The sequence below is a fragment of the Sinocyclocheilus anshuiensis genome, unplaced genomic scaffold (assembly GCF_001515605.1).
Source record: "Sinocyclocheilus anshuiensis isolate Anshui unplaced genomic scaffold, SAMN03320099.WGS_v1.1 scaffold328, whole genome shotgun sequence".
Classification (NCBI taxonomy): Eukaryota; Metazoa; Chordata; class Actinopteri; order Cypriniformes; family Cyprinidae; genus Sinocyclocheilus; species Sinocyclocheilus anshuiensis.
The window spans coordinates 149,879-173,971 of record NW_015558621.1 but is presented as its reverse complement, the minus strand read 5'-3'; the positions used below and the strand labels follow the sequence as shown (position 1 = coordinate 173,971).

Genomic DNA, 24,093 nt, shown 5'->3' with positions numbered 1-24,093 from the left:
GTAACGTCTCCTAAACCAAGCATGCTGCAGATCAAAACGGCCAAATGCCTCTCATGATAAAGCTGGTGCTGATAGCAGCCCTTTAACTTGTCAGGTCAGGTCTCTGAACCGGCTATCAGCACCAGGCCTGGAAACTGTCAAATACCATCACAGATGGATGGCTTGTGGCCTTTACATCGACAGACCTGCATTCCTACAGCAAGATGGAGACATGCATGCAATGCCAGTTAACTTCATTAAAGAGTGGTCATTCAATCTCCGTGAAAAGGACATTAATGGCTAATGCAATAAAAGGCTTGATGCTCTGTCATCTGAGTTTGATAAGACATTACAGTGCGTAGACTTTCTTACCTCAATAATGTAAAGCACAATGTTCTTGTAGAAGCAATACAGGATGCACTTGGCAACACGGTTGTAATTCCAAGCGCCGTGAACCAACAGAAGATTCTTCAAGTACTTGAACTGTGAGAGAGAAGGGAAGACAGAGATAAGTTCATTAAGGCCTATCGTTTACACAAGATCTACAGTTCCCCAGCCAACACAGAAAGCAGTTTTGGATTTGAAAATAAAGAGACATTCTTATCCATGCTGGGCAACAGGAAGCCTGGAGTTGCAGGGACAAGACAAACACTGTTTCACCTATATTCCTGAGAATTTCAGATATTTATCTAGTCTTATTTTGTTGAAAAGCAGAGGAAGGGAGAAAATTTTTTGCAGCTGTGCAATAACAATAAAGTAATTTTTTGGTTAACACATTAAGTTTGGCTTTTAATAACTGATAAATTATATTATGAAAAGTTTATCAGGTTTATCAGCTGGCCACTAAGAATTAGTTTAAACCTGATTGTCATAAAATATGATTTAGATCTAAATGGTACTTAATCTACTCACCCAACACCCAAACTGTAGATATAAACTGCTTAAATCATCTGGATTGTGTCAGATTTACTGAATATAAAATGCTGTTTGTGTTGCTGTCACTGTGTGTTTAACTTTCATCAAGTCAGACAGATGTCTTTTTTCAAACAGCCGATGAGTAGTTCACTCCAATTTATTATGTTGCTTCATACACGTATATTGCAAAAGATTGAGTAGATATATATATTTACTAAACATTTTCACCATATTTTCTGCTGAGTTCAGCACACTACACACCAAAAACAGGCTCAGCACCAAAACTCTACTTCTGATTTACAACACTTAGGTGGACAGAGTGAACACTGAGTGATTTCACATGCACAACAATTCGCTGATAATTCATAAAATTGTGTTTTCGTCTGGCTTAGACATCAAAATGTAAACAGAGATGCGCTTTGCTCACTAAATAAGCCCCAAAATGCTGAAGAAGGTGTTTACGTGCAGATCAAAATCAGGATACCAGAGCTAAATCTATGGATTGTTTTCTTTAAACAGTTTATGAAATTAAACTAACGAAAAACAACCAACGTGACCTTACATGTTATTGGTTACAACGCATAACAGACACAAGTTTGTTTGTTTCACTGTAACCCATTTATATGGCCACTGAAATAAATACAATATGCAAACAGCCAAACTTGTACAGGTGCTCAAGATTAGTGGCTTACAGTGACCCTCCATAACAGTGTAAACAAGTAATATGTGTTATATGTAAACACAATCAAAGGATGATTTAGGGATGCCATGTTTTATTTCCTAAAGAGCATCCTGAATGTGATAGTTGTAGCGAATCAGCTCATAAGGGAAATATGAATAATTGCCATGGTAACCAGGGGGGGCCTGGTGTCGTTGCAGACATCCTGGCATCCAGTTTATTGGGTGAGGGGACTGTGACGATTTGTTAATCTAATGAATAACTGATTTGTTAAATCAAATGAAAAATTGTGTGTTTGATTGGTCCAGACGCTACATAGTGTTATAAACATCATTCCTCTAAAACAAACAGCCAGTCACTTCTATGAAGGCAGGAACAGCAGGGTGGGATGTAAGGGGTACGGAGTGCCTTTGAGGGGCTCAGGGGCTGTTTGACCTCTGGATGTGAGGAGAGCGAGTTGATGACAGACAGACTACAGTGGAGTCTGGATATGGAGCCTCTGCCGATCTGTGGAGGACCTAGTGTGAGGCTGAAGCACAGCAGCATTCCAGCTCACACTGATTTATCCCTTCATGTAAACAACTTAATCACATCTTCAAAACAGGCCCCAAACAAAACTAAAGACCCCTGGGTTTAACACAAATTAACACAGCATTCTGTGAGAGCCCTGTTGTGAGATTAGCTTTAAATGAATTTCACACTTGGACAGCACATGGGTCAGATATATAGACACACAATACGCCATACCATAAGATCTGCTACCAACAGTAACATACTAATTTAGAATTAAATATATAATTATTAACAACTATAACTAATATACCATCATTTAATATTATATATTATATGGATGTGCTTTAGCCCTGTAAAGCCTGATGGAATGGAACAGTTTATTAAACCTTTAGACAAAACAAAATTTGGTGAGTATCAAATTTGATACATCAAGCTTTAATGGCTTTTATGGAGAATATGGAGCTCATATTCCAGGAGGAAAAAACCCTCAGTTTAAATCAAAGGCCCAAACTGAGCAAAAATAAGCAATTTGGTGCAGTTGTTGATATGTCTATATAAACCAAAAAAAGACTAAATTCTGACAGCTTGTAAGGCCTTCATGACAGTATATCAGACTAACATAAAATGCATATAAATATTACTCTACATATCCCAATATATTTATTATATATTGTATAATTACAGTGGTGACCAAAATTATTAGAACACAAGTATTTTCACCAGCTAAAAATGGTTTCAAGTCAGTTATTTCTATCTGTTGCTGTAGTGTGTCAGTAGGAATGTTGTGAAAGCGAAACTACTTTGTTTGGCCTTCCAAAAGAGGACATAATGTTTCTATAAAGTGGGGCAGTTCCAACTTTGCAAGGACAGTCTGGCGCTTCTGACTCACAGCCTGTAAGTAACTTTTTATATATTTAAAGGATTTGCCACTGATGATTCAAACTCGAGTTTTGAGCAGTGTAGAGTAGTGCTTGTTGTTTGTCATTTCTCCGATCACAAATGCAGACATGGTTTTATGTTTACGCGCGCGCAATATGCAACGCAAAGCGTAAAAAGACAGTATAAGTCATTATAATCCGTAATTATGTCCCCACTGGATGCAACAAATGCCTCGTTTACAATGGGTTTTATTGGTTTTGTCTCGTCGCGCCGGGACACATGGAAACACAGTATGGTAGGGGGCTTAACATTTCCGTCACACGCTTGAGGTATTCAGCCAATCACAACACACTGGATAGCTGGCCAATCAGAGCACACCTCGCTTTTCAGACCGATGAGCTTTGTAAAAATCGACGCGTTTCAGAAAGGCGGAGAAATAATAATGTACAGTATGTGAAAAATAATGTGTTTTTTGAACCTCAAACCGCATAAACACGTTGCATTACACCAAATACACAAAATAATGTTATTTTTAGCAACTTCATATGACACCTTTAACAGTTGATGAGAAGCAGCATTGTGAAAAGCCTTATAGTGCAAATCAAGCTGACACTGGTTCAGGATGATGAATGCATACTAGCTGCCGGTACTGCACATTGAAGTTTGCCGTCTGATCCAACACATATCATACGAGCCGTTTAGCTGGAAGGCAGTTTGGGCGACTTTCTATGAACCTGCCTGCATTCCCTACCACCTCCACCTGCCTCTACCTACAATACGATGAGGGCACTTAAGAAAAGACAAGATGCTTTCTTGGGTAATCCGATGCATGAGGCCAGTCAACAGACGGCTCTGGGCAGTATAGAAAAACAAGTGTGAAGAGGGATGTTTCCACGAACTGCACAAAACGTGAAATGAAACCGAGACAGAGATGGAGAGCGATGTTGACAGCGATTGGCGACACTTGAGCTCTTCTTTTGTTAAACGAACAATAAAGATTATGCTGTATCAAAATCTGTGAATTACAAAACATCTTCTTAATTAAGTTTACATAAGAGGGACAGGTCCTGTTTCACCATCAGCAGGGGTTTGAGTAAGTGAACACTCAAGCTATGTAAATTGACCTGACCGACTTGTTTCGCTATCTCAGACTGCAGAATCTATGAGCCACAGGTTTTAACCCTTCACCCTAGATACATAATCTAGAACCAGATTTATTTTCTGGGAGTCACACTGTAGTGACACAAGACAAAAGTGTTAGTTTACATTGGGAACTGATATGTGCTTCAGGTGTAGAAGCAGAGATTACATTTTATTTGGAGTAATTTTATTTTTATAATTATATAATTATAATCATAATTTTTCATTAATTTAAATTTCACTATGTCATTATAATTGATAAATTTAATTATTTAATTTACTCGCAATTTAGCTAACTTATTCTTTCTTCCTTCAGGCATGTGCAATTTGATAGTTTCTCACCTGTGCAATAGAGTAGTCTGACGAGTTGGCAGCCTGCAGTCCTTCATTGCCAGATATGCCAACACCCACATGGGCGGTCTGGATCATGCCCACATCGTTGGCTCCATCGCCAATGGCCAGTGTGATCACTTTCACCTGTTTTTTCACCATCTCAACCACCTCAGACTTCTGCAGAGGTGAAACCCTGGAAAGAAAATAAATAAATAAATTACAATTTGACAACAAGTAATATCTGCTCTAATGTGAAACATTGTTGAAACTCCACGGTTGAAACTGACATTTTATATTAGATTAGAGATTTACAACATAATTGCAGATTTGCAATGGCACCTTTATAGAGGGATCTGAGGCTATTGTTCTTGTTGCCAATTATTAGTGTTGACAACCATTTGATTTCTTGGCCAACAGCCTCAACAGCTGCGGTCACATCTCAGCTTCACATGATGAATTTGTCTCTTCAAAAAGAGAAGTTAAAAGAGGACTTCAAACTCTCACACTGAAATTCACTGCTCAAATAGCAAATTAAAATTACTGGCACCTTTAACTATTGTTTCTAATTACATTTAGAAACTTATCCATCATTGTGTCTTCACCAAATTCATCACCAAATAACATCCAACTAAATACTGTTCAGTTTTGGGGACAGTAATTTTTCTTAATGTTTTTAAAACAAGACTTACCATGGCTACATTTATATAAGAATATTGTGAAATATTATTACAATTTAATATATACAATTTATATATATATGCACACACACACACACACACACACACACACACACACATATGCACACACACACAAATATAATTTAATCAAAGACATTCCTCTAATGGCAAAGCTGAATTTTCAGCAGTACTTTATCCAGTCTTCAGTGTCACATGATACTTCAGAAATCAATCTAATATGCGGATTTGCTGCTCAAGAAACATTTCCTTTTATTTTCAATGTTAAAAACAGTTGCGCTACTTTTGTGGAAACTATACATTTTTCAGGATTCTTTGATGAACTGAAAGCTCAAAAGAACCTCATTTATTTGAAATAGACTTTTATTCAGGCTTTTATTCAAGGATGCAAAATTTGACCAAAAAAATTCTAAGTAAATGTTATTATATGTCCTATTAATTCATTATGAGTAAAGAGTATAGAGGTTTAAAAATATCACTCTGATTAAGACCGACTCAACAATTTATTTCTGATCATTTTGTGAACTTGTTCGACTTATCCATTAAAAAAAAAAAAACACTCAAAAGAATAACTGGCTCACAAATCGCTGCAGCATCTGCAGCTGGCAAGCCAGTTTTACACAAGTTCTGAAAAAAAAAAAAACCTAACAAATATATATTTACTACAGAAAGTTCAATGGTTTTTCACGAACGTCAGAAACCCATAACATTTAGAATCAGACGAACCCACACCTTATAAATGCCCAAACCAGGCACATTTGTGTTCCTGATGAAGCCAAACCTGATCTCAGGATCCCTGACCTTTAAAAAACATATACAAAAGCTTGCAGCACATTACAGTACTGCATCATCTGTGTCAGCAAATGAAATTAAGGTCTCGTTTTCGGCTAGAAAAGCTCCTCTGGGGTTTAACCCCGTTTTAACGTTCACAGGTCATCTTGTAAGCAATGAATGTAGAGTGATGTAAGGCTCTCCAGTGAACCGGAGATTGCTGCCGATATAGCAGGAGACCTCTAGAGTCAGTTTAACATTTACTCATCTGCAGGCACAAATCTGCTCTCCTCAGGACACCATGTGGCTGTTCGTATGTGTGTGTAGTGAGCGAAGGCAGATCGGATAGATTACATCAAGCATTGCATAATGGCTGTGGCACCTGTGGTGTGCATTGTTTCTGGAAATTGAGACTGATTTTTGGCAGTTCCTTGTCACGCTCAATTGGTTCCTCATATGTTTCTTTCGCTGTGTAGCATTTTTTTTAAACGCTTCATACTAGTCTGCTAACACACAGTTTAACTTTGTGTATAACTGACAGACATTCTGACTACAATCTACTATTATAAAAAAATAACACTCATTAGTAAATTACTGCTTTGAGAGCTAGTATAATTATGTTTATTGGGAAGGTTGCGACCTAAAGGGAAGGTAATTTGTTCTTTAAACAGCACAGCGGCATTTCCCTGTAATTGTCTGCCAGTCACTTGATGTTTTTGTAAGTGCAGAAAAATGTCCAATGATGGCGTCAGTTCCCTGGAGGGCAAAGGGTTATTAACCTGCAAAAACATATTTACATCCACCTGTGAAACAGTAAACATTTAAGCAGAGCATGACAGTACAACTTCCTGTGTACTTTGGTTTAACAACGGAAATAAATTTAAAACTGCATCCGATTACAGTGAAAATTTGTAATAATAAAAAAAAGAGACTTCTTTCATTTGTAGTAGGGGTGTGCGATATATTGGTAGACATTATTAACCGGTAGATATTTGTCAACTAGTAGAGATTTTTGACTATCGTCTCTATCGCGGTTACACGGTCATGTGACGTTGCAGTGCTACGTGGTCAAGAAAACGTATTGTTTGCACACATTTTTAAGCATTGCGGTTTAAAAACAAGTGATTTTAAGCTGCTGAAATGCAAACAGCAGCGAAATAACATTTCGCTATATGCGCGCACTGTTTCTGAGTGTTGTCAGAGAGGCGCGCGCATGAGAAGACAGTGCTCATAGAGCGCGGGAGTATTGAACGGAGTTATTTTTGCCGCTTTATTGGCCTTGAATGGTTAAAAAAAATCTTTTAAAGAAAACACGTGTAACAGTATATTGGATCTGGGCAGCTCTTAAAGTGACAGCAGTCTAATTGTAATTAGTTTCTTATTCTTATTTAATCGCTGACTGTTTACTTGTCTTTGGTGAACTTCGATATTACAGTATAACTATAAATAACTATATTGTGATACATATCGTACCGTGAAATAAAATAACTTATATTGTGATATAAAATTTTGGTCATATCGTCCATCGCTAATTTTTAGCAATAGTTAAATTTCTTTAAATTATTGTGTTTTTTTTTACTTTTTGATGGCAAAGACCAACAAATATGATGATTCCCTTGTGATGGTCTCTCTTCATAAAGTTTCAGCTTAATATTTTCATGCTGACAGACCCATTTGGATTGTGTGTGAAAATTAACCATTAAAAAAAAAAACTTTTTGTCTCCCAAATTAAATTATTAACTTTTAGTTGTCTTTGTACTACAGCCAAAATAAACTGAAATGTTATCTGGATAATATTTACTTTCAAGTGCCCCCTTGTGGCACTTTTGTTTTTAAAAACCCTGGTACAGTGAATCTTTGTTGTAATACTTTGTAAGGGTTTATGTTATTGTTATTAAGTTATTCTTGCTGATTTTCAGCAAATTCCCCAGGTATAGTTACATACCTGCAGCATATCACAGCCTTGCAGGAAAGTGCCAAGTCCAGGAAATACTGGCGTGCCCCGAAAGTGAGGGCATACTTCAGTGTCTTTCCATCTATGATGAGAGCGAAGTCGTTCTCCTTGTGCAGAGCATCTCCCAGCATGCTGCAGTGATGGCTGAGTGTCTCCCTGGTAGCCTGCACACAAACATGTATAGAATAACATAAGATATTGATAAACATTTCATACAAAATGACATTATTACAGTTGTGTAACTAACTAAATCAGCTGGTATGTAAATATTTCTCTGAGGAACGCTAAACTCAAAAGACTGAATTCATCATGATAGGGATTTGTAATGCAATAAATCATAAAACTGTTCACAGACGTCTGATGAGACACCACACATGAACACCGGGATCATTTCCCCGTTTTCCTTCAATGCCAATGCAATCAGTCCCAAGAATAACATAGGATTTCACATGCAGAGCACCAGACACTTTTGCACATGGGGTTTACGTCTGTTTATTGTCAATGCACAGGGCATCAAAGTGAGAACATACATATGGCACACTTCATTACGGAGAGCGCAAAGCCGAAGCTGGGTGTGATGGTTCGTTTGTTAGAACAAGGCCTTTCAATGGCCCTGACCAGGAAACACAACGGCATGGGAACTTACCCTGAGCACTAGCAAAGCTGCAGACCTCAGTCTTCTCCCTCTCTATTGTGTTCACGCAATCGGAGTGAGCATACGTCTGGGTTTATGGGTTATTTCAGAGGAATGTTCTGTCCCAGCTGTATGGGCTCAAACCGGGAGCCAGGAATATTTCTGTGTGTTGATTAAACCTGCAAGACCTTAATCAACACTGACTGGGCCAGAGAAAAATTGGGATCTTTGACTTAACCTGAATGCTGTTTTAAACTGAGTTTAATGGTGAAAACTGTACTTTCAGCAGAAAATACACCTTGTAGTAAGAGGCTGTTATTGTAAGGATTTGGGATGTGTGGGAGGATGCTTCTGTGTTTGGATTAGGAATGTTGCTGCACTCCATAAAAATTTCCTATAAAATCACACAGCTCCTGCTCATAAAATGATCCAAATCCTGGTAGTAGAGGAAACACCACACACTAGCTCATAGTTCTGCAAACAACTACTAAAAAAATCAGAAGAAAGAGAGTCAGTGGTCTCCACTACCTCCACTACTAATCATCACAGAAATTCCTCAAAGAAGCTGGTCTTCATAGCTTTAAATCCCTGAGCATTGTGGGTAAACAAACCAGTGCATGTCTCTATCAGCAGCTCATGTCCCACAGCTGTCCAGCATGTTTTTGGCTTCACATTCCAACATTGTGAAGACCATGACACAAACAAGCCCTTCTGTATCCAAGGTGTGAAATAATGACTAATAACAGCAAGTTTATGCAGAGCAGACAGGATCGAACGCTGAAGAATTCCAAAGTATTCAAAATGTCTCAAAAATAGAGCAGAATGGTCAGAGTTAGGGCCTTTTACGGTTAGATTTCTCTTTTAGGTCAACTACTCTCATAGTGGAGAAAAAAATGCTGAAGAGAATCTTTCTAAACAAGCGTGTTAACATTAATTAAACTGTTGACATTTTTTTTAAACCTAGCTATATAAATAACATCACTTCTTGCTTAATGACAGACATATTAAAAATTTGCCAAACATCTGACCAATACCATTAAGCTGATATAATATAATATAATAACTTATCCTATGTAATAAGAATAAAAAGTGATATATAATGTTCTTTTAAATATTAATTCATCGTTATCGCTGTTTTTAGTGTTTTAATAATTATATAAAAAAATAAGTTATTAGTATTATCATTGAAACAAAAACCAGCAATATTAATGAAACATGGAGACACTGTTGCTTTTAAATAAACACTAAATAAATACAGCTTATTTTAAACAATTAAATATTTGTCAAAAACAAATTGCTACCATTTTTAAATTGGTCCAATGCTAATGATCTATATCATCTGATACGTGACAGGAACCTTATATCAGCCGATACATGACAGGACAAAATGAAAGACAAACGACAAAAAAAAAGGACAATAAAACCCCCCAAAAGAACAAATAAAAAGTTACATGGCACATTATAATCATTATAGCGGTCTTACACCGAAAAGCTCCAATGGAGATCTATGCTGATGATCACCACTAAATCTGAGACTGAATGTGTGTGTATGTGTGTGTGTTGAGGAAGGGAGATGCCTAAGGGTAGTGAGATTACACCTCAGGGAATAACCAACATTCTCCTGGCATAACAGACTCTGAAACCCAAGCTCAAAGGAAATATTTAGAGAGAGAATCCATGGGTTTAGAGAGAGAAGCCTCAGGTTTCAGAGAAAGAGAGAGAAGTGCAGCTGTAAGAGCTTCTCTAATATGTGGCGTCCATTCTGTAGGTGTCCTCGCGTGTAATGGGTGTATATAATACACAAGTCTGCCACAGACAGTATAAGATCAGATGATAAGACCGCTTATGAAGACTAATGAAAGGACAATGTCTCCATTTCCTCACAAGTCATCACCATTTCCCAGTCTTCCACTTTGGAAGCTCGGCTTAAACACTCTCAGTCGTCCAAACAGGCCTCTGTGTTATGGTTGTGCGAGCAAACCGGACCGTGATGACTTAAGAGTGTTTGCTTTGCAAGTGGGCAGAAAGCATCAGTGGGATATACAGTACATCAGCGCTTCCACACACGGCCAAGATCCAGCAGATAACGGCTGATTTAGGAGCTTTGGAAATCCTTTTACTGAGATGCCTGGACTCAAGCATGTGATATCGGACATTATAAACAAGAAACGGAAGGAAAAAAGGCCGGGTTACATGTGTCATGCAAAGAAGTAATGACAGATAGAAGACTGCAAGTGCATACATACACTCACAAATGTATATAAATGTGCCTAGATGGACACTCAGTTGCACACTACTGCCTGACAGAATCAACTGGCTATGAAAGAAAGAGAGAATATGGTTGTTATTTCAAACAAGAATCCCAATTGTTGGTCAACTCTTTTCATGCAACTTACAGTATATAGGAAAAACAGTAACAGATCAAAGAAATACAAATGGCAGAAACTGAGAATCGAGGAATCACAGTTATGGCTTTGCATATTAGATGGGTTTTGATACAAATTTCATGATTCAATTTGATTCTGACTCACAAGCTTTCGATTCAATTCGATTCGATTCAATATCGATTATTTTGGAAACATATCAGGTACAATACATGCCAAATGTTCTCAAAGAAAAAAAAATCTCTCAACTAATGCTGGAAAATATAAATGAGAGTCAGTTGATACTACATTACTATAATATTGAAGGTTAAAATTAATCGATTTGTATACAAATGCTTAAATTACACTCAAAGATTTATAATAATAAAGTCACAATTACACTGCCTAATTAAATTTCTACTCCAATCCATTTTTTGAAATATAAACATTAAATGGTGGCTGTCATAACAACTTGACGGATTTAAGAATAAAATAAATATTGAAGAACAGTATTATAACAGTATATAACAGTGGCGTCGTTCATTATAATGAATATGTTATATGGTGCATACATCTAGCAAAATGCTCATCTCTAGAGTTAATTTCTCTAGCTGACTAACGAGTTTATGCTCACCGAATATGTTTTTTCTGGAGTAAATGTGACATTACGTGACATTGTTTACAAGCTGTTATATTGACATCTTTGCACGGTTGAAACACTAATTAAGCGATTACATGAGACAGGATATGGATTTTGGTAAGTTGCAATCTTTCTTTTAACATACCTCCGAATGTTTATTCATATTTATTTCATGCTGAAATGGATATTAAAGAGGAGGAAATCATCAGTTCACATGCACTTTGCGTTGCCACTTCTCTTGAACTGAGCCGCTACAGTGATCTCTCTCCACATAAAACAGTGCCAAAACAGCATTTATTGTTTGAATACTGTCATAAAATGGTAAGAATCTGAAATCGGAGACTTCAAAAGTATAAAGTTTTTTTTTTTTTTTTTTATTTCAACTGAATTTTCTTGTGCTCTTGAAAAAAAAAGAAAATTTGAGTATCTTGAGAAAAATGAAAATGAAGATCTCAAGAGCAACTTTAGTTATGTTAACAAAATCACTGAGAACACATTTTTTTAATGTTGAGAAAAACATTTTTTAAATTTGAAATTAAAATTACACAGAAAAAAAACAACTTTTACCAAGAACTAAAGAAAAATATGATAATGACTAAACAGAAAAATATTGCTTTCAACCTATGGCATTCTAGTTGTGCAAGCACAAATTCTGTGTGGGCCTGTCTACTAGTAACCAATAGTAAGCAATATCAACAATTAAAATGCTGTCAGCATGAACGCACTTGTAGAGGAAAAATGATCAAGAAACTAAATTACAAACTGTATTTGTTCATGAAACTCACTAACATTATAAAATAGACCTCAAGGGAGGAAAAACATCAAATAAATGCTACATAGTCTAGAAAACGGTTCCTTTACATGAAATTAAATTAAAAGACAGTGAGCTCTGTTCTTTGTAGTAGCTCTATTTTTGGCCCCATTTCTTTCCTCCTCTTCCACAATCTCTCCATTCTCTCGGCTTATCTGCACACTATAGCTCTTTTTCATTTGCGAGCAGCAGAAGGCACTGCGGTCCGCCGCATATTTAATGTGATTATTGAGTTACTGTTCTTTGACCCGTCCCACAGTGCCTTGCATTTTCCTCCACTGAGATAATGAAACTCCCTCAGACGTCCGGTGAAGACCTCAACCCCTCTCTCTGGGCCGGATGAGTGGGCTCCTTCATCCATCTTGTTTTCCTTAATACGCTGAATGTGTTAAACTCAAAAAACAAGAGAAGGACCGAGGGGAAGGGAGGCGCACTGTTCCAGTGTTTTCTCCTGCAATGTGAGAGCACGGCAAATCCCACCACTGCCGGACCTCCGAGCGCTCCGAGAATTCCTCCTTGTTTTCTTTTCTCGTGTTGTATAAGCATGTGCATATGCATGGGAGACCAGACGCTGACATTTCAAATGGCGGCCGTCTGCTTTATGGAACACTCCTCTTATTTCCCCTTATTTGGGGAAGTCGTGGCCTAATGGTTAGAGAGTCGGACTCATAACCCAAAGGTTGTGGGTTCGAGTCTCGTACCGGCAGGGATTGTAGGTGGGGGGAGTGAATGTACAGCGCTCTCTCCCACCTTCAATACCACGACTGAGGTGCCCCTGAGCAAGGCACCGAACCCCCAACTGCTCCCCGGGCGCCGCAGCATAAAATGGCTGCCCACTGCTCCGGGTGTGTGTTCACGGTTTGTGTGTGTTCACTGCTGTGTGTGTGCACTTTGGATGGGTAAATGCAGAGCACTAATTCCGAGTATGGGTCACCATACTTGGCCACATGTCACGTCACTTTTCTCTCCTCTTTTTCTTTGGCTCCATCTATCACGCTAAACGGCTGTTTGACAGACTGAGAGCCGTCCGTCATCGCCCAAACCCCACCCCCCTCGCAACGGAACGGGCCCCACCCGATCAGGGGTTCCATTGCATGTGCACAAGCTGCGCAAAATGGTTTCTAGATCCCTTAACTTCCACAGACAACAGACAAGACCCTCCCTGCAGGGGCCAGCTGACCTGTAGGCTGTGTGTGTGTGCGTTTCAAATGGTTTCCTTCTTTGAAAGCGGATGGCTTTCGGTTTCATCGTCAACAGAATAGATTCTCCCATCAGGGAGTTATTGGCCTGTACCTTGTGCATGTGTGTGTGTGTATATGAAAGAGGGTCCTAAACCCATTTTAAGTCCACGACCCCTTCCCGTCTTTTAAACGGCTCCATGCGGTGCAACCACATCCTCTCTTTCCTATAAGCTCCATTTGACCAACATATACAGTAGGATCCCAAAGTCTGAGACCACATTTCAAAATACATGATTTAAACCTGGAAATAAACAATGTTTCAGAAAGTTGAACATTTCAAAACAAGGAAACGGTATGATGTAAAATCAATTTGAAAGATTCTTCACTATTTCTAGGCCAAAAAAAAAAAAAAATCATGTTACTCCTTTGTACAGATGGTCTGATGTTCCTGCTTCCATTGAAGATCAAGATACTCTTTGGATCATCTCAATTCATGCTGGAATATTAAAGCAAAAGGGGGACAAATCCAATACTAAATAATATAAATGTTAATATTTTAATTCATATTTTACTTCCTTTCGTTTTTATTTATTTATATATACACACACTAGCTTTTAAAGGTTTGTGGTTGGAAGGATTTTTAATGTTTTTAAAAGTCTGTTATGTTTACTAAGGCGGCATTTGTTTAACTAAAAATATTATAAAATCTTATTACAATTTAAAATAACTTTTTAAAATGATACATGTATTTAAAAAAGTATTTTTATTCTTTTGATAGCAATGGAACTTGACTGAATTTGCAGCAACTTTTTTTTCTTTTTTAAATTGTGGATACAATGTTTATTAACAGCATTTTTGCCTGATGTGTTATCGTTCCCATTAATTTGTTTCAGATGTTGAAGTGGAGTCTGAGGATTGATTATGATCACCTGATGTTTGCCATTTTCTATATAATCATTGAGAAACCAATTTTGTAATTTGTCATTGTCATGTTGGTTAATATTGTTGTGGAAACTGTGAGAATGTTTTTCAGCATTCTTTACCGTCATATGTGATCAATTTAATCCGTTCTTACCAAATAAAATAATCAATTTCTAAAAAAAAAAGTTACTGAACCTAACTTTTGAACAGTAGTATAACAAAACAATAAATATTTAATAATAATAATAATAATAATAAAATAGTTTAATCATAAAAAACACAACATTTTTTTGAGCCCCACTGTGTCACTTTATTCTTTTCGTTCAGAGAAATAGGAGACAGAAACCGGAGGGGAATGGTTTGGATGAAAACCCAAAACAAAATCTATAACTGTTCTGGAAGAGAGTCACATTGGGAATTATGTCACATGTTTTCATGTACCGGGGGGCTGAAGCGATCCGTCAGCTGTCGTGTCTTTTCATCTCTTCTCTGAGCTTGCATTACAAATGGTGACATGTAACTGTTTTTTCAAATAAACATACACCTCCGTCTCAGTACTCACATCCAGGGTGTCCTCGTTTATCACCAGCAGGCCCATGTTCTTCGTAAGCAGTTTGCAGGAGTGTCCTTCAGGAAAAAAAGAGAAAAGAAAAAAGAAAACTCATTGCTTATACCTCTCACTATTAAGCCTAAAACATATGGTATGTTTGTGTGGAAAAAACGCCTTGCTTGGCATTTGAACAAATGACAAATGGTTTGCCGCAACTTAGTATTTCAGCAATAGATCAACATTACAAAGATATGCGACGTGTAACCACAGCAACGGATGAAAGAAATGACTAATTGAGGAGTGAAAAGCACATTTTGTGATTAAAGTTTACAGCAGACCTGAGTTTAAAACTCCCACGCCGCATTGGTTTTAATGTGCCTTTCCACTATTCGTATGAAATCACAACTGGAAGCTTGACAGCAGGCTCTCTCAACCCGATAAAAAAAGCAAGACATCCCATCAGCCATCAGGATGTGTCTAAACAACATATTTGCTGTTTAATAGGTTACCAACACCTCAGTATTTGAGGAGTGATGTCCGTGGGGAACAGTTTGTGTGTGTGTGTGTGTGCTGGAAAGAATCAATGGGACACTAGTTTTAAATAAAAGTTACTGTAAAGGACAAGAATTGCCCAAAAGCAGTAGTTATATTAAATTACAGTAATTATGTATCAGATAGACCTGCTATATTTATCCTAGCAACAATATTTCAAACATCTATAATTGTTGGTGCTTTTATGGACTTGCATTATACCTGTAAAACATACATTATACCGGTTTTATATATATATATATATATATATATATATATAGGGCCGTTGTATTTTTTTTCCAAATTCCATTTTTTTCTGTTTTAATTTTTCTGGATTTCATTTTTTTCCATTTTAATTTTTCCAGACTCCATTTTAATGGTTATATAAAATGTTATTAATAAAAAACATGTCTAATTAATTGAAATCATGAAACTTACACAATTTAACAGCAATTTATTAAAAGTTTAACAAAAATTACATTAAGGCCTTATAAAATGTTTTTCCCCCTCTTTATTTTTACCAAATGTTGTTTTCCATTACTTTTCTGGATTCCATTTGAATGGTTTCATTAGATTTTAATAATCAAAAGTATCTCTAATTAATTGATTTCATAAAACAAAGCTTTTGGTATTTTATTTATTTATTGGTTTTCCCAGAAATACTGTGTTGTGTTACATTTTCTGCTAAATAAATGGTCTTTTTGCGGCTTAATATTCACAGTCACTAGTCTATATTGCGTTTTGATTCAAGTGTACTGACCTACTTTTGATTTATTAATCTCATTAGATCCAATAACAATAGTTAGTATAAAAGGATGATAATAATTTACACTATTTAATGTATAGCTTATTGTTCTATGCCAATAGAATCACTGTACAATACTGCAAAAATAATCATTTCCAAAACAGGTTTCCTAAACCCTAAGGTCACAAATTCAAGCACTTGACCGAGCCAGTAGTAGGACCAATCGGGAACTTGTGAATAGTAGCCTTGTAACCAACTTTACACACTTTAACAGAAAAAAAAAACAAGATGACACACTTCACCCTTAAGGAAATGTGACTGTGACCAAATTCAATAAGAGCATGAATGCGTATGTATTTGGGTGCCGGTGTCCTGTCCTGCCATTCCTGTTTAAAGCATTTCTGTTGATTTCAAACTTGCATATTCACCAAAATTTCCTGTCTGTGTGGAAAACAGATTTGGTTTCCTGACAGCAAGTGTCAAACCTTGACGTATTTCCGCAGCTTCATTCTGACCACTGGCAGTAACGTCACCTCATCCCTCTTCAACATGGTTAAACTAAAACACCCTTGGTAGAAACGATAGATTTACATTGAGACACCTGCATGACGCAGCATAATTCTGTATGAATCTGGAAAGGAGGCATTGAGGTTACACTCAGCGGTTGCATTGGCTCCGTGCTACTGCAGGGTGGGTTTTCATTCGGTCTGTTGGCAGTGGCTGTGGGTTAGAAGAGGGCATGTTGAGTTGTTTGCGTTGGCCGCATGCTGTTTGTTTGGGCTTTAATCTCTGAGGCTTTACAGTGGCACCCAGTGGCCAGGAGTAACAGCTCAGCGGTAGCAGCGCAGTGTGGATAGCTCGCCTGTCCTCGCTCCAACTCTCTGCTTAATGGTCTGATACATTAATAAGGCCGTCAGAGGGCTAGTGTGGATAGAAGAACTGGAGCGGTTTCATGTACTATGTGCAAGTGGCGGCCAAACAGCTCTAAGTGCCCGCTAACCCAAGATTAAACTGCGCTTGACTTCACAGTCCTGGGGTTCACTTCACTTCTGATAGTTTTTCATGTTTTTGTAGAGTGCAAGTGCAAATGTAAAAATTTACTTTACTTCAACTTAAGAAATGCATAGTGATGTGCTGTCTAATCCAGAGGTCCTTAAGAAATATAGTATAGTAATAATAAATATATTATTAAATTGTATTTTTAAGGCTGGTAAAGTGCATACATTAAATGAAACTTCATTTAATAGATTTTTTTTTAAAATTTGTGATCAATTAAAAAAAAGCATGAACCTTTTATTAAGATACATATCACCTTAATAAAAGGTTAATGCTTCCCAGATATTTAAACAATTTTATTAAGTACGATGATAATGTTAAAGTCAATTAAGTTCAGAATCAATTATTCAATTTTGCTGTCTACATACTACATTGTATATATCACATTTTAATATTTAAATATTTAAGAAATTTAAATATGTGTCTCATTAAATACTTATTTTTTCCTTGTACTGTCTTTATATTTTAGATAGAAAAATAAGTTTAAAAACAGCTGGTCATATCACCTCAGACACCTTTTAACCATACTGGCAAAGGATTCTGGGAACCTATACTAGCTGGAAGACTCTTGTCTCTTGTCATCCTCCAACTCTCCAAATGATGAATTACAAAAAGCAAAAAATACAAAGTAAACACAGACATGGGTGTCTTTATTTTAGAGTACATGCCAGCCAAGCGGAGGTCCAGTAAAAATCCCTTCCTCTCGGAGCGTGTGCGTTTTCAAGCCGCGGCACAGCTGGCCGCTGGGCACAATGGGCTGATTCAGGATCAGTGTTGGTAGGTGGTCACAGACTGTGCTCTGTTAGGATCTGTTTTTCTGACCGTAGAATTTAACATGAGGCCTGTTCGAAAGCCACATTGGTAGCCGTGTAGCTGTGAGACTAATACGAGATGCCACATCACAGGGAAATGGGGGCCACGGTCTGTTTTGAGAGCTGGTGGTGGTTGCAGGGACAGATTAGAGTCGAGCAGGTCGAGGACATGTGCATTACATCAGCTTTTGGATGAGGAAAGAAACCAAACACCTTTTACCTGTGCGACAGCCGGTCAGGAAGAGCTGTGTTCGTTTGAGTGAAAGAGCGAGAGAGGTCTGAGGAAGGATTGTGTATATTTTTGATCATTTAAATTAGCCAGAGAAATTCTTACTGGTTAGTGTCAATATATCAGGAAAAAAACCTAATGCATCTCATCTGTAAGAGCTAAATAGAACTAAAACTAGAAAAATGAAGCTGTCCACTTCCCCTTAATCTCCACATCATTTCCTGTCTGGTCTCGACTGTCAATCAAGGTGTATGTTCATACAAACAAACTTTATAGGTTTAACTCTCACCTATGTTGATGGCGGTCTCCTGTTTGTCTCCAGTCAGGATCCAGATCTTAATGTCGGCTTTCATGAGGGTCTCGATGGTTTCAGGTACTTTGTCTTGAAGTTTGTCTTCAATCGCTGTGGCCCCCAGCAACTGCAAGTTCTGCAGAGAAACAGACAAAAAATATATTATTAATAATAAAAATAAATCAATCAATCAATTAGAAAGCACTGATAAATGAGGACAGTCTTTTCCCAAGTGATTCCTGTTTGTAAGCAGATTAAAGAAAGATATAATGTATAATCCGCTATCGGCATTATTAATAAATAAGCCCAGACGCGGTGATCAGGATCTTGTATCTCCCTGCTGGGGTTTATTTTGGGATAATGACCAGCTGATTTTACAGTATTCCTTTCTTTACAGCTACTTTTCACAAATCAACACATATGAGCATGAAATTGTTCATTTATATTTCAAACAGTGAGTTGAGAAAGGCTGTGAAGTGATACCTGAAACTAAACAAAAGCGGGAAATAAGTGCGCGGAGCTGCATTAGTAATTCTTGCTGGCATTTTCCTACAGTCAGTTGACTACGCTTACAGTTAGATGCTAATTCAGGACCAGAGGGGCATTTGAGAAAAATCATCTCATTCTTGGATTACAAAGACTCAGTTATGTGTGTATGAGCAAGAGAGATAAGACAGAGAGAGAAAGAGAGAGCGTGTGGACTGTTAATGTGTTTTTCTCAGGAAGCCCCTGGCCCTTTGACCAACCATGATCCTATTTGGAGCGGACAGGATTTTGACAGGACCCCGTAGAGGAAAGTCAGCTGCACCAAAGAGAGAAAAAAAGAGAAAGAAAAAGAGAGCGAGTGAGAGCAAATGGCTTCCTGTAAGATGATCGGTAATGTGGTGAGCAGGGGCGCGGATGTGATACAACCGTTACTTAATATGCTCTATTTTTTTTTTCTTTTAAGGGCACAAATCTGCAAAATCTCTTTTTGGTAGTTGAAAACATCACATGAATCAGAATAATTGATTAATTAATGATTTAAGGAGCAAGGCAAGTGCAGAACTTTGGGAATAACAACCAATAAACTCTACTAACTTGTCTACAGGATTCTGTCTGCTTAGTTATACTCAAAAACAAAATGATTGTTAGTTCAATACCCTCCAACAACTTTCAAATAATTTTATTATAGATGTGAATTCAAGGTACATACACTACAGATCAAAGGTTTGGGGTCTGTAAGATTTGTTTTTATTAATATTATTATTTTATTACTTTTATTCAGCAAGGATGGATTAAATTGAAAAAAGTGAAAGACCTTTAGAATGTTATGCAAAATGCTTTTGAATTAATGCGGTTCATTTGAATTATCTTTTCATCAAAGAAATCTAGAAAAAATGTATCACGGTTTCCACAAAAAATATTAAAAATGAGCACAACTGTTTTCAACACTGACAATAATAAGACATGTTTCTTGAGCAGCAAATCAGCATATTAGAATGATTTTTGAAGGATCATGTGCCATAACAGGAATATTAAATAAAAATATATATTAAAATAGAAAACAGTTGTTTAATATATGTTTAAAGTTACTAAAATTGTAATAATATTTAACAATAGTATTGTTTTTACTGTATTTTGATCAAATAAATGCAAGCTTAGTGAGCATAAGAAACTTACTTAAAAACATTAAACCCAATCTTACCAAATTAATGAAATTTTTTTATTTTTATTTTGCAGCGAGCATGTAATCCAATCATCTATTAATAAAGAGTTTTCCTTTTAACATTTCATGTGCCCTATAAAGCAATGTTTTTAGTTTCTTTTTTTTTTACCTAATGTTTTACCTATTACCTTAATAACAAGTATTACTTCATTCACGTAAATCATTTCTGATTATGCTCAGACCAGAAATGAGATATTTCAGAAGTTTAACTGCTATTCCTGCGCAGATACATTATAAGAGCTTGCTGGAACATCAGGTGCCACCGTTGCCCCCTGCTGAAGGAGTGTTGTAATTACATCCGTCAAACCAGCAGCTTTTATGTGAAATGATTGATTAGATCCATTTTCTCAGAAAAGCTGGCAGGGCTGCTTCAGCCAGTGATTAACGATGGTGGTCGGCCATGTTTGACGAACACTTCCAGAGCCCAGCTTTCCACAGGTCCACCACTGTGCTTTCTTCGTGGTTTGAGCCTAATCGTTTATACTTTTTTGGATGCCATGTGCGCAGAGAAAACCCAGCCCTCATTGATCAAACCGAAGCCATGGAGCTGTTCTGTAACTCGCCAAACTAAACTTCCTACAGGAGAAGAGGGACTGCTGTGTATCCTGCAGACTGTCCTCAAAATCCCGAGTGCTCTCAGAAGCACATCATTTGTGAAATATGGCTGTGTTGACGTTTCCTCACACCGTCCCTCTTATGAAGACAAATTACCTTATGAAATTTGAGGATGAGAAGTCCAACTTAACATAACATGGACTTTGTTACTGATTTTAATAACTATGATAAAGGACTATTGCTTGTAGGAGGACAATTGTGGTAATACCATGGTACTGAATTCATGAAGGTATATGCATTACCATTCAAAAGTCTGGGGTTGGTGAGATTTTTCTATGCTTTTTGAAAGTCTCTTTTGCTCCTTGAGACCCATGATGCTAAATAATATTGTGAAATATTATTACATTTCCAAAAAAAGTTTTCTTGTCATTTTTTTCTTGTAGTTTTTTGTAATTTAGTCTTGTGATGGCAAAGCTGAATTTTCAGCAGCCATTACTCCTGTCTTCAGAGTCACATGATACTGTCGATGGTAACACCATGATACCTTGTGGTACTTCTTGTTTTTGTAAAAACATATGTATATCTCTGTACAGCAATATAATAAACAAGAATTACTCTGGGTCTTAATTTTGGTGCAGCAAGGAGAACATATGCTGTTCTGGAAGGTTCTGTGATCTTTGGATGTAGACCACCTCATCTGTGCACCCTGGAAAAGCTATTTGGATACCTCACCTTTTCAATTAGTTCATAGCTTTCTTCCATCTTGAGTGCCCTGTTTTGGAGCGACGTCGAAGCACGATGATGAACCTCCAGCCACTGCTGATAGGATGACTCTGAGATGTCCACCACAGCAAAACACAATGTGCGGAGTCCTGCAAAAATGCGCAAAAATGAATACACAAGCTTCTCTTAGATATGCTAATTCTCAACACGTTGCCTTCCTCAAAAAATCCCTTTCTTCTAATCTTCCTCAAGAAGAAAGCCATCATCTGTTTTTAGACTGATGCTAATAAAGCTGAGTGGATGATCTCTGCTCAACATTAATTATTCATGCAGGATGTTTAAAAGACAAAGCAACTGATTGCTTGAGGGTCCTGTTAGGCTGATATATCTCAGTTCTTCCACCAGGGGGCGTCATCCTCACAAGAGAGCGAAGTACTGTAGTATGCCAGTCCATTCAAGCACACACATTTCACATCAGTCTCTCCTAATACTCAGTTCTCATTCTCTCTATGAGCGGATCTGGCAACCATCATCAACACCTACAGTGATTTGATTGGATTGTGGGTGCAGAACAGACTAACATTTGATTACGGATGAACAGAAGTGAGACAGCAGATACTTAGCAGGTGTGTGTGTCTCTCACCCTCTGTGGCAAACTGTTCCAGGTGTTTCAGGGTGATGTCCTTGTATCTGGAGCTGTCTGTTAATCGCTCATAGATCACTGTGTCCTGGGAGACAAAAAACATGGGGCTTAATTTTGCTACTCTGCATTTTGTGTGATCCATGAAGTCAGCACGGAGTCATGACATATGTCTAATTCTACATTCTTTCTTTCCTTCATGAACACATTTATAGTAACATGTTAATATTTCATCACGTTTTAATGCATTACACAACAGCTGGGATGTGATGTGGGAGGAAAAACATCTTTCCCATCACTCTCTGTCTGAGCACTAAAGAGCGCTTCCAGCTTATATTACATACAATAACAATTATTACAGTATATGCAGACACACACACTCTCAGATTACTCAAGATTACTGTACAACGTGGCCAAAATGACTGATATAGAAATTGATGTAAAAATAATTTCATTATAGATATAATTATCATTCATCATATTCATGACTGTATTCAATTTATAATAAATAAATTTAGTTTTACATGTAATATTAGTTTAGTTTTACATGTCTTGTTGCAAGTGTCTGATGGCTCAGTTTCCATAGCAACAGACAGATACTCACAGCTCCTTTGCAATAAAGGCGGATCTTTCCTGATGGAGTGCGCATGATGACTGACATCCTCTTCCTGGTGCTGTTGGGTGGGGGAAGGGAGAACACAGAACAGCACCATCATCCATCATCATTACTACCATAATCACTGACATCATCATCATCATCATCATCTTCACCACTATGAGTAAATATGGTTGCTGTAATACAGCAAAACCATCAAGTTGTTTTTGTTTTCTCTCCAGCAAAAAGAATGGGCAGAGCTGAACAAATGACAATGAAAATAGAAAAGAAAACATGAAATAAAAATCTACTTGTGCTGCAAATATTTACCTTGTGAATTCCAAAACGTGCAGCAATTCATATTTCTCCTCCTCTCCATGCTGTAAGAAAAAATGTTTACTATATTATAATAGATATTTTACTATTGTATTTTCTTCATATTTGTGCTGTATAACCTACATGAAACATATACAAAAATCACACACACACACACACACACATATATATATATATACATATATATAAAATGATATATATGTAATATATAGTGAATACTAATAAATACTAGATGCCTACTGAAAAATAATAGATTTTATCATATATTATATCATTCTATGAATACATTTACTAATGTATATTAATGCCATCATGGATTAAGGGAAACTGCTATGGAACCTGAGAATAATTGGATAAAAGATAACAAATGTGTCACATTTCACCAGGAAACACACTGATTGGCAGTGATTTGGTTGCTTCACACATTATTACAATAAAATGACTTGTCACTGAAATCTTGTCACGTCACGCTTGGTTAGGACACTGTATTAGCCCAGAGTTTGAGATCTCTACTGTTCTCTTAGCTTATTTCGAAACACTGAACTCATCTTGACACCAGGGAGCAGGAAATTAAAACTTTTAATTGCTTTTTTTGGCCCCCGTGACTTTTAGAAACGAGCGAGTATGATGATGGGGTAAATGGTGGGAGATGTCTTGCACTGAAGGGCCAAAATTAGAGTGTGTTACAGGCCAGGGAGCACAAGACTTGCTCTCTTCCCCTGGCGCTGCCATCAGATTAACCAATTACAGCTGCAAAGTGTGACTCCTCGCTCCCAGGTCTAAGAAAACAGCAGCGCTTTCTGTCTCACTAATTACATTTTCTCTCATCTTCACTCAGCAAGTTTCTATTAAGAGCTCTGCACAGATATCTGCAGCACATCGGCCGGATCTCTCACTATCCCCTCCAGTGCTG

At 37.3% G+C, this 24,093-nt stretch overlaps 1 protein-coding gene across 10 annotated transcripts in view; it reads right to left on the bottom strand.

Annotated features, from left to right (window-relative positions):
- The window catches only part of LOC107680621 (probable phospholipid-transporting ATPase IA), a 162,157-nt gene that overhangs the window by 39,901 nt on the left and 98,163 nt on the right, over positions 1–24,093 (bottom strand). For all 10 annotated transcript variants that reach the window (XR_001633167.1, XM_016476592.1, XM_016476593.1 and 7 more), the window contains 9 exons: positions 23,175–23,224; positions 22,854–22,923; positions 22,253–22,337; positions 21,619–21,758; positions 18,621–18,759; positions 14,971–15,035; positions 7,850–8,022; positions 4,448–4,631; positions 352–462 (listed from right to left, as the gene is read on the bottom strand). Coding sequence is in view for 9 of the 10 variants with exons in the window: in XM_016476592.1 (XP_016332078.1) it covers positions 352–462; positions 4,448–4,631; positions 7,850–8,022; positions 14,971–15,035; positions 18,621–18,759; positions 21,619–21,758; positions 22,253–22,337; positions 22,854–22,923; positions 23,175–23,224 (1,017 nt within the window). In the remaining variant the exon portion in view is untranslated. The remainder of the gene's footprint in view (positions 1–351; positions 463–4,447; positions 4,632–7,849; positions 8,023–14,970; positions 15,036–18,620; positions 18,760–21,618; positions 21,759–22,252; positions 22,338–22,853; positions 22,924–23,174; positions 23,225–24,093) is intronic.